The sequence below is a fragment of the Symphalangus syndactylus genome, chromosome 14 (assembly GCF_028878055.3).
Source record: "Symphalangus syndactylus isolate Jambi chromosome 14, NHGRI_mSymSyn1-v2.1_pri, whole genome shotgun sequence".
NCBI classification, from domain to species: Eukaryota; Metazoa; Chordata; class Mammalia; order Primates; family Hylobatidae; genus Symphalangus; species Symphalangus syndactylus.
Window position 1 is genome coordinate 31,680,415 of NC_072436.2, and position 12,098 is coordinate 31,692,512.

At 36.8% G+C, this 12,098-nt stretch overlaps 1 protein-coding gene across 13 annotated transcripts in view; it reads left to right on the forward strand.

Moving 5' to 3' along the window:
• The window catches only part of CTNNA2 (catenin alpha 2), a 1,423,217-nt gene that overhangs the window by 1,359,063 nt on the left and 52,056 nt on the right, over positions 1-12,098 (forward strand). For all 13 annotated transcript variants that reach the window (XR_010115398.1, XM_063616606.1, XM_063616605.1 and 10 more), the window contains one exon: positions 4,321-4,502. Coding sequence is in view for 12 of the 13 variants with exons in the window: in XM_063616606.1 (XP_063472676.1) it covers positions 4,321-4,502 (182 nt within the window). In the remaining variant the exon portion in view is untranslated. The remainder of the gene's footprint in view (positions 1-4,320; positions 4,503-12,098) is intronic.

Sequence of the window (12,098 nt, forward strand, 5' to 3'; positions counted from 1 at the left end):
CAAAGGATCCACTCCTTAACTACTTATATTTATTATACTGCTTTAAAGTCAAGTGAGTAGAAACGGGCACATTGAGTTTTAGTCCCTTTAATTGTTATTTATAAACATTCTTGTACTTGAAACTCAATGTTAGCCTCTTGCTCTAGGCTTAAGAAATGAACACTTGTCAGTTTGGGGACCCATAGACTTTAAAAATCATTTTTTCTCTGGAAATTGGAAGATAATTATATCAAAATCTCCTTGAGATTTAAATTCAGAAAGGATTCAGTGCTATTTGAATGGTTGTTTGCTTTTATTAGTGATTTTCACTTTTAGTTTAATAGGTAGGGTTTATAACAATCACCAAAAAACGGTTGGTGATTCAGAGGAAAGGCTGGGAGGGACTCTGGGGTAGGCGGAAGGAATCCTTTTGGATTAATATCTCTGATACCACTAATTTGGGACCCCACATCAGGCAGATCAACAATTTGGAGAGCTGTGCTTGGCTACTGTGAAGAGCAGAAACGTCAACCGGTCCCGGGTAATCATATTATACAAACAGAAAATCTGATATGTCCCCTTTCCTCTTGGCCATGAAGATAATTTTTCTCATGTTCCCTTAGTTTGAGGGAATGAATAATTGCATGTTTTGTATTTTATATTGAGTTTGATTTCAGTGTAGCTAGCTTCTATTTTTTTCTAGCTAGAATGGCTTTAATGTGTTAACATTTCAAACTGCTGAGTTACATTGATAAGACCTAATTAAAACTCATGTGTTGAATTCTAATTTGATTAACTTGCAAATTTCACAGTTTGTGATCTACTGTTTATAGATAACCTTTTTTTAAATCCCAGTTTCAGAAAAGGCCAATTATGAATTTTTAAAAGCAAGAGCATTTTAAGAATATTTAGGAAGAGACTTCAGCTCATTGATAGCTACATAAGCAGACGCAAATGGAAGGATGCTTTCACCCAAGTCACACATCATTAAGTGTATTATGCAGGTCAAGCACCCCTAGAGTCAAAATAATATCTTCCTTTGCAAACTTGCATTGGAGGGGACAGTTTTTCTTCAGAATTGTGTCCTTAGAATGTGTATGTCAGTTCTGGCAACTTCTCTTGAATTATGTTAATGCAGTGAGTGGAAAAATCTTTAAGCAGTCAAAAGATGTTTATTAAGCTTCTACTCTGGGCAGGATATGGCAGCCTAATCTCTAGGGAAGCATATAAAGAAGTGAGCAGTGGGGCATTAATAGGAATTAATTAGCAAAGCAAAGCAGTTAATATTCAAGTGCTAAATTGTATAATGGAGACGCAAGTGCTATAGTTGACAGAGAAGTATTCACCTTTCAGTGCACAAATTAACCTTGTGTTGGGACAATGAAATGTGCATTGCTTTTCATCTGGGGATTGAACATTGAGTCTGGGAGTCTGCTGATAGTTTTACGGATTCTTTTACAGAGAAGCACCTAGCGAATGCTTTAAATGATGCTGGTTTAGGACCTATGAGGTCTAAGTAAAGCATGATTCGCTCTTCTGTATAAGGAGGACAATAAACCAAAAACAGCAATAGGTCATCAGAAAGGGATAAAGAAAAAAATGCATATTTAATTTCTGTAAATCAAATATATCTCAGATATAGTGGAATTAGCTGTCTTGCTATGAACACAACATTGCAAATGTGAGGTTATAATAAACTCTTGTATATCAAGCATCTTTTTAAATACAGTTTTTAAAGCTACTTTATCTTTCTAGATATAGTATTTTAAATATCTTAATAGTATTCATACAAGTCTGGATTTTTAAATATGGATTAAAATTTACACGTACACATGCATATCCAAACATACATACACATGCTATTTAAAGCCACATACATGCATCCATGGAAGTCAGTAGATGTGGCTACTAGTAAGAAGCATCTGGGCAGCCACTGGTTCAAGGATACCTTTAGGCAAATCGGACACCATAGGCAACTCATGTCTGTGGCATCCACCAGGATGCACAGCGTGGCGAGCAGTGCTAGTGATTTCAGTGACCCTTGCCCCACTCGGTTGAGGACCCCAGGACAGTGGGTAAGCTGCATGGCCATGCACAACTGATGATCCAGTTGTGCACACTGGTTAAGAATGATCTTAGTTCAAGCGGGTTTGAATCCTATTCCTAGAGCCTATTGTGTGATGTTAGGAATTTTATGAATTTCTCTGGGCCTAGATATTATTATTAAAATGGGGATAGTAATAGTATTAGAATGATTAAATAGATTGTTATTTGACATACATAAGCCTCAGCACAGTACCCAGTATTTGTGGATATACATAAGGAATCATAACAATCTTCTATTTGTAGATAGTTGCATAGACCCCGAGCCCATCTCTTTCCCTGTGGCAACTAAGAAATGAGCCAGAGGGATAGTTGGAAAGGCAAATTAATGCCAGAAATTATAATATAATGTTAATGATAATTCTATACATGCTTACTTTCATTTTATTTGAAAAAACACATATTATTTAATTTGCTGCCCACCATCACCTTTTGAGGTAATTATTGACTATGCCAATATTCTATCTGAAGAGATCAGTGATAGATCCATATAACAGTGAAGTCTTAACCCCTGTCAGCTACAGAGCCCTTGTTGAACCCAGTTTTTCTGAGATCACATTGCCTGAACCTCTATTAGACCTTAGTTATAGTCCTTCCAAATTTATTCACTCACACCAGGAGAAGATTTATAATTTAGGAAGCATTTTCGTGTGTTATTTTACTTGTTCATTGCAGAAACTGCAGTCCCCCAAACTGTACTCTCTTGGTCTGTCTTCTGGAAAATACGGGTATCCCAGAAGCAGGGGAGTTGGAAGTACCTATTCACATTCCCCTGTCTGTGAAGAAGCAGGTTGCATACAGTTTTGGGAGGATGTGATAAGATGATGTCACACATTTCATTCAGGGCTTGCTACCTAAATGGTGTTTAACAAATATAGTAGATTCTCATTACTCCTGATAGTTATTCTATAAAGTCATCATGAACATTTAATTAGCAAATATTTAATCATTGGTCCTAGGGGAAATAGAGCATTAGGTTCCTCAGAGCTGCCAGTCAAGACATTTTCTTCAACTGATCAATACATAACCATGTTTAATGGGTGTTTCCGTTTAGACACTTTATATTTCTGATTCATTAACATTGAATTCACAGCCAATAACTCTGTAACTCATGCCTCATTGAAGCTTAGCTAACACATGTATTTTCTCCATAAGGCACATGCCAGCCTTCTCATGCTCAGGGACACTAGACGCACTTCAGCACCATGCTTGGAGCCATTTTAAACAGCAAAGTTACTAACAAAAAGCACAAAGATATGAAAAATGTAGCATTAAATAGACTGTAAAAAGTACACTTGTTTACAGTACGAGAGCTGAAAAAGGAAGGCAGAGCATTGCCTTGTTCAACCTCATCTGGGAATATGCATGTCGGGCAACTCAAATTTTTTGCTGCTCTGCCCACATTTGCAAATGACCATGAAAATGCTACAAGCCTTGATTTGGGGGTTACAAATATATTTTAGAGAGTAGGCAAATTGGCAAATGAAGAATCCATGAATAAGAAGACTACAGTTCTCCTTTTTCTACATTTTCTTACCTAGCAGTTATTGAAAATGAACCCATGCTTCCTAATTTTATCTTTATCCCATTATAACTTTTCTGCCTACGTACTCAAAGGCTTTAACAAGGAGCCACAGGCATGCCACCACCCCGAAGGAGATGGGGGAGGGCTGAGAGTAGGCACACCATCCCTGGAGTGCTGGGCAGGGGATTTTTGTTTGGCATCTCTCTGTAGACACCTTCACTTACACTCATAGAAAGTAGCCCCATCCTCCCCCACTTGGATGCTCAGATAGTGTTTAAAATTCCTCTCCTTTCCAGCGACAGAAGGCCGTTTTTCTTTTTTCCCTTCTCTGAACAGATTTCAGTGTTGAAAGAGGTGCATTCTTTCATCTGGTAAAAGTTTCCTGAGACCAAATATAAAAATTGTCAAGAATAGCTTCTTTTGAACAAACATATGCCATCAAAGCGGCAGAGAAGTTCTGTTATTGCCAGTGCGCACGTAGCTTTGGATATCTCTGTATTTTTCATATATGGGAGTGGGACGGGGACTTTGGGGAGCTTATCAGCCTGTGCTCGTGGCCTCTCTGGAATGGAGAAAGACGTGCTTTTCGAAATGACAGGGTAGCTCATAAGCCTTTGCAGGGTCTGACTCTGCCATCCGCAGAAGGCAGAGTCAACATACGGTCTGTACTTCCTTTGTCACCGTCACTCACGCTTTTTCTGTAACCCACGCAGGCCATCATGGCGCAACTACCGCAGGAGGAGAAGGCAAAAATAGCTGAGCAGGTGGAGATATTCCATCAAGAGAAAAGCAAGCTGGATGCAGAAGTGGCCAAATGGGACGACAGCGGCAATGATATCATTGTACTGGCCAAGCAGATGTGTATGATCATGATGGAAATGACAGACTTCACAAGGTGAGGCCCAGAGCCAGGGAGCTGAAGATTTTTTCATTAAACTCAGAAGTGTAGCACTGTGTATTAGCATGTGAAAGCCTGCTGAAAAATTAAAATATACCAACGCAAGGTGGTGGTATTATAAATTTACATGTGTAAGTCAAAATGATCTGGACTTAATTCCTAGCAGATAGGTGGATCTTTTTGGTCAAGGAGAATAGATTCAATGTTGTAATTATTGTTGTTGTAATTATCTACCCTAAGGCAGTCATAAAATCAAACCTCGGGGGATGGGTGACTCATCTTTGGTCTGTGCTATTTTGCAATATGCTTAAATATTATTATGAAGATAAAGTGAATGAGTTGTTAATATCCCTTTGGAAAAATATGTACCTGTGTGCGTGTGTGTGTGTGTGCGCGCGCGCATGTATACATATAGTATGTTGTAATATTAGCTTGTGATCTAGCATTAAGTTTTCATTTTCTTACATATTAAGAATCAGATACAACAATGTAAGATTCCATTGTTTTCACAGAGAAATTAAAGTGGTATAAGATTTATTTCCTTTAGCTCCGAGCTAGTACCTTTGACAAATCAAGTGACCAGTCAGAATTTTGTCGGGAGACTTTTCTTCAACAAGGGTTAGTGCTCTTTCTATCATTGCATTTTGGTCTCTTCTTTAAAAGAAGGTGATATCTCTGCCCTTTCAACATAAAGGGCAAACCAAGGGAGAGCAAAACTCAATAGGAACCTCCCTGAATTTTGAATCAGAATATCAGGTGATTTGGGGGCGAGTCTCTTACTCTCTATTTGCGAAATGGTGAAATTAACACTTGTCTTATCAACTTTAGAAGACAGTTTTAAAATCCAAAGAGATAATGCAAGTATAAATTATGCTGCCATACAAATATAAACTATCATTTTACCGTAGTTTTTTTTTTTTCTGGAAGACACACATATACATAAAGATGTTTTAATGACTTAACATGGTATTTGTTATTGAAATAATATAAGATATATGGGAATGTCAAGACATCATCTGATGGGTGACAACTTTTTCTAATGGTTGTTGAATGCTTCTAATGAGAAAAGGCTAGAATTGATTACAAGTTATAATTTAATATGGAACATCTCTGCGTCACCCTCTTTGCCTCTGGCCAATATGTACTAATGACATAGCCTGGCCCTTTTTCCCAATATTTTAAAAATTTTTTTTACTTCAGTGGAATGATTTTACTGTTATGAAGGAGCCCTTTGAGACTTTTAAATGTCATTGTATTCATTAGAAGTTCAAATTTGTACATTTGGTTAGTCTTTGTGGACTTCACACATTTATTTCACAAAGCATAACAGCAGGAAAAAAGTCTGAGCCATTATTTCAGCCTGAAACTTCTACAAATCAGACGATTATGGCAGCCTCAGTCATTGTTTCTCAAGGCCTGTGATGACTTAATTTGCTTGCTTTCAACATTTTATTAGTACTTTATCTGATGGTTATTATCCAATCCATTAATAGCCTCACTTGAACAAATAATCTCAGTAAAGTGAATAATGAATCTGGTCATGTTACTAGTTTTGATCAGGAGCACATTTTATAATTCTCTAGATTATATAACTGTGGTCAAGGCACAGTTATAAAAGATATATTTGAGGGGGCTTGTTACATGGTGTTAAATAAGACACGTCTGTTAGTCAAAGTATAGTTTTAAAAGTGAGAAGAAGGTGGCTTCAATTTTATAGGGATTTCATATCATTATTTTATGCTGATTTAAATAACGAAATATCTAGGGAGCTACTAGTTACAATTTTTCCCACTGCATGATGAGTAGTTTTGTGTTCTTTTCGTTAGGGCAAAGGGAGGAGTATAGTAATTAATGACTAGAGAACCACAGTAGACTGTGCGTTTGAAATGCAACATAGGAATTGAGGCTTCCTTGCTGCCTCCATCTGCACAGCCTGTAGTTTTTTGCAAACAGACAGCTGACTAGTGCCTTTCTTTGTGGCCTCTCACCTAAGTTCACTATGTTTGACCTTATACATTGTTATTATTGCCCTTCCACTTGCATATTCCACTTCAAGGAGAAATAATTTTAGCTCCGTAACTCTAAACATTCTTAAGTACCATTTTCTCTTATTTAAAGAATGGATGTAGCTGATTAGGAATTGAAACTTGGCTACTCTCCATAATGTGTATGTGTAAAGCGCATGTGGGTACAGAGTACCCTGGCTTTTATTATCTTGTTGTTTTATTCTTACCACTAGCTAATTCATTAATTTGATTCAGTAATCTCAATGATATTCACTCCATTATTATTGAAATTGGAAGGGTTCTGCCTCATTATATGTGTAATAACTTCTTCATGGAAGATGAAACTGATTATGCCTCATGTCTTTTTCCCACTCAGTTCTTGACTTCCATCTCATGGACAGTGGCAGAAGCACCATCCTGCATGGAGTGAATGCATGCTTTTCGTGTCATTTTTCAGAAAGAAATTGCATGTTGCTAGTCTTGTGTCCCAATAACAAAAGGTGTGCAGATAGCTACAGCTCAAGTTTAATTGTACAGCAAAGAGCAAAGCTGTTTTTAGAATCAAACTTAAGTTCTAATCTTCAACAGTTTTGAGACTAAGAAAAAAAACTTTCAGAGTACAACTGACTGTAAAATACTGAGCACTAGACTCAAAAATCATATAATCATGCTATATTTCCCAAACTTGATTTCCTGGCTTACTTCACATGCTCAGTACTTCAGCTTAGGGAGCACTTAACTGGTCTTTCAGTTCCAATTCTCTACTCATCCAGGCCACATCTGCCCAGCGAAGGGCAACCATCCAGCTTCTTCTGCACCAAAACTTTCGTTAGTTCCTGTTTTCACAAAATAAAAATCCTTGTGTTTGCTCTTCAAGGCCTACCTTTCTTGACCTTTAGGCTTCTGTCCTAATTTTGTACATGTTTAACATCTGACCTTATAACCTATTACAAAAAGTACCTGGAATAGTTCAACTTGTGATTCTGTAGTTCCACCTGAGTTCTCGAAATTCCCCAGATTCACTCAGCTGTTCTACTGTGCTGTCTTCATACTGCCTCAGCTGATTAGTGAAATGCAGCTCATTAGTAAAATTTCCCAAGCATATTCAGAGGCCTCTGAAAAGTGACTTTCGTGGTTCGATACATTTGCAAATACCCTTTTTATGTGCTATATCTCATTATTGGAGAGTCACATTTGGTATTAACATGTTAGAGGTATTGAGAAGGCATAAAAATTAAGTTGGATTAACTCAGAATTTGAATTTTGAATACTAAGTATATTAACTCAGAATATACTGAGGTATAGATTTTTCACATTAGTACTTATTACCTTCTCACAAAATAAATGTGAATTAGTTCATAAATGGTGATGTGACAGCAGTAATGCGGTAATACTTTTCCTTGACTTTCTTTTTTGGCATGACCACTTCACGGGAAAGACTCCAGATACTGACCTTTGCATCAGAATTACCTATGTCCTAAAGAGAGACTGTTTCAAGTATCTATATAAGTAGAGATAATTATATGGCTTGATGCTCTTTCCAAGGAAACTAAAAACATACTCCAGATGGGACAATATGATTGCTCCTGCATTAAGAACATGAGATTACCCGTAGCATCTTTTAAAACCCACAAAATAGAAAATCTGGTCTAAGGTAGGAAAACACAAGGGCTGTGGGTTGCAATATTAAAATGGGGAGATACAACCAATATGGCCAGTCTTCTTGTCGATACTGTCTTCCACGGATAGGAAGACTCAAATTTCTGACACTTTCATGGATGTGATTTTTTTTTTCTTTCTTTTTTTGTTTGTTTGTTTTGCCGTTGGCTATTTGTTTCTTGTTTCAGTCCCCACCTCACATTATCTAAATGACTGTAGCTCGTTTTGACTTGTGCTGTCCAATACAGTAGCCACTAGCCATATATGACTACTTAAATTGTTTTTCTATTATGGTATACATCATGAAGTTTACCATCTCAATCCTTTGTAAGTGTACATTTCTATGGCATTCAGTACATTTACACTGTTGTGCAACCATTACCACCCTCCATCTCCAGAGCGTGTTCATCTTCCTCAACAGATACTCTATACTTAATGTAAACTCCCCATCTGCCTTCCGTTTCTGTGAATTTGACTAATATAGGTATCTCATATAAGTTGAGTCATACAATATTTGTCCTTTTGTGACTGGCTTATTTCATTTAGCATAATGTCTTCAAAGTTCATGCATATATTGTAGCATATACTCAAATGTTTTTCCTTTTAAAGGTTTAATAATGTTCCATTGAATGCATGTACCACCCACATTTTCTTTATCCACTCATCTCTTAATGGGCACTTGGGTTGCTTCCACCTTTTGGCTATTATGAATAATGCTGCACTGTACATGAGTGTATAAGTATGTAAGTTCCTGCTTTCATTTCTTTTAAGTGTATACCTGGAAGTGGAATTGCAGGATCATATGGTAATTCTTTTAAATTTTCGAGGAATCGCAATATCATTTTTCACAGTGGCTGCACCATTTTACATTCCCTCCAGCAATACACAAGTATTCAAATTTTTCCACAATGGTCAAATTTCTCCACATCCTTGCCAAAACTTGTTTTCTGTTTTTTCTTGATAGTAGCCATCCTAATGGATGTGAAGTGGTGTTTCATGGTGGTTTTAATTTGTATTTCCCTAATGATTACTTATGTTGAACATATTTCCTATGCTTATTGGCATTGTATATCTCCTTTGGAACAATGTCTATCCAAGTCTTTTGCCCATTTTTTAGTTGGATTGTTTGCTTTTTTTGTTGTTGAGTTGTAGGAGTCGTTGGTATATTCTGGATATTAATTTCTTATCAGGAATTAGAAATTCCTGATAAAGAATTACTATTTTCTCTTATTTTATTGGTTTCTTTTTCACTATTTGTTGGTAGTGCTTTTTGACACACAAAAGTTTTTAATCTTGAAGTTCAACATCTATTTTTTTCTTTTATTGCTTATACTTTTGGTGTCATATCCAAGAAATTATTACCAAATCCAATGTCATGAAGTTTTCTCCTGTGTTTTATTCTTCGAGTTTTATACTTTAGTTCTTATGTTTAGGTCTTTCAACAATATTCAGTTAATTTTTAAATGCGGTATAACATGAGGACTGCTGCTTCTTTTGCATGTAGATAATCCAGTTTTCCCAGCACCATTTATTGAAAACACTGGCCTTTTCCAAGACCTAAATCTTAGCAAAACTCTCAATACCTTTGTGGAAAATCATTTGACTTTATATATATAAGGGTCTATTTCTGAACTCCACTCTATTCCATTGGTCTCCATGTCTGTCTTTATGCCAGTATGACACTATTTTGATTATTGTAAGTTTTAAAATCAGAAAGTGTGAGGCCTCCAATTTTTGTTCTTTTCAAGATTGCTTTGGCTATTTGTGTTGCCTTGAGATTCCATGTGAATTTTAGGATGGATTTTTAAATTTTGGCCAAAAATGCCTTTGGGTTTTGATAGGGATTACAGTGAATCTGTAGATCTCTTTCAGTAGTATTGACATCTTAATATTAAGTTTTCCAATCCACATTTATTGAATGACTTTCCATTTATTTTTGTAATTTCAATAATATTTTGTAGTTTTCAGTATGCAAGTCCTCTGACTCCTTGGTTAAGCTTATTCCTAAACATTTAATTTTTTTGATACTATTGTAAATGGAGTTATTTTCTTCATTTTCTTTTAGGATTTTTTTTTTTTACTACTAGTGTCTAGAAACATTTTGTATCCTGCAACTTGCCTGAACTCAGTTATTAGTTTTACCATGATTTTTTTTTTTTAAAGAATCTTAAGCATTTTCTACATGTAAGATCATGTCACCTGTTAACAGAGATAATTTTGCTTCTTCCTTTCCAATTTGAATGCCTTTTAGTTCTTTAACTTGCCTGATTGCACTGGCTGGGACTTCTGGTACTATGTTGAATAGGAGTGGCAAGAGCAGGCATCCTTGCTTTGATCCTGGTCTTAGAGGTAAAGCTTTTGTTATTCACCATTGAGTATAAATAAAGTAAGCTGTGGGTTTTAAAATTTTCATTAAGATGAAATAAAACTGAAAAATTGTTTGACAGTTTCTTTTAAAGCTAAAAACGTGTGGTGTTTTTTCTGAGGTCTCTGTTATGTTCTATTGGTGTATATGTGTGTGTTGGTACCAGTACCATGCTGTTTTGGTTACGGTAGCTTTGTAGTGTAGTTTGAAGTCAGGTAGCATGATGCTTCCAGCTTTGTTCTTTTTGCTTAGGATTGTCTTGGCTATACAGGCTTTTTTTGTTCCATATGAAATTTAAAGTCGTTTTTTTTTTAATTCTATGAAGAAAGTCAATGGTTGCTTGATGGGAATAGCATTGCATCTATAAATTACTTTGGGCAGTGTGGCCATTGTCATGATAGTGATTCTTCCTATCCATGAGCATGGAATGTTTTTCCATTTGTTTGCATCCTCTCTTATTTTCTTGAGCAGTTGTTTGTAGTTCTCCTAGAAGAGGTTCTTCACATCACTTGTAAGCTGTATTCCTAGATATTTTATTCTCTTTGTAGCAACTGTGAATGGAAGTTCATTCATGATTTGGCTCTCTGCTTGTCTATTGTTGGTGGATAGGAATGCCTGTGATTTTTGCACATTGATTTTGTATCCTGAGACTTTGCTGAAGTTGCTTATCGACTTAAGGAGTTTTTTAGGCTGAGACAAGGTTTCTTTTTTTTTGAGACGGAGTCTCGCTCTGTTGCCCAGGCTGGAGTGCAGTGGTGAGATCTCGGCTCACTGCAAGCTCCGCCTCCCGGGTTCACACCATTCTCCTGTCTCAGCCTCCTGAGTAGATGGGACTACAGGCGCTCACCACTACGCCTGGCTAATTTTTTTTTTGTATTTTTAGTAGAGATGGGGTTTCACTGTGTTCGCCAGGATGGTCTCAATCTCCTGACCTCGTGATCCGCCTGCCTTGGCCTGCCAAAGTGCTGAGATTACAGGCCTGAGCCACTGCGCCAGGCCGACAAGGGGTTTTTCTAAGTACACAATCATGTCGTCTGCAAACAGAGACAATTTGACTTCTTCTCTTTCTATTTTAATACACTTTATTTCTTTTTGTTTCCTGATTGCCCTGGCCAGAACTTCCAATACTATGTGAATAGGAGTGATGAGAAAGGGCATCCTTGTCTTGTGCCCGTTTTCAAAGGGAATACTTCCAGCTTTTGTCCATTCAGTTTGATATTGGGTATGGGTTTGTCTTAAATAGCTCTTACTATTTTGAGGTATGTTCCATCAATGCCTAGTTTAAGAGTTTACAACATGAAGTGATGTTGAATTTTATCGAAGGCCTTTTCTGCTTCTATTAAGATAATCATGGTTTTTGTCACTGGTTCTGTTTATGTGATTAATTACATTTATTGATTTGCCTGTGTTGAACCAACCTTGCATCCCAGGGGTGAACTCAACTTGATCATGGTGGATAAGCTTTTTGATGTGCTGCTGGATTCGGTTTGCCAGTATTTAATTCAGGATTTTCGCATCAATGTTCATCAGGGATATTGGCCTCGACAACCATCTGATCTTTGA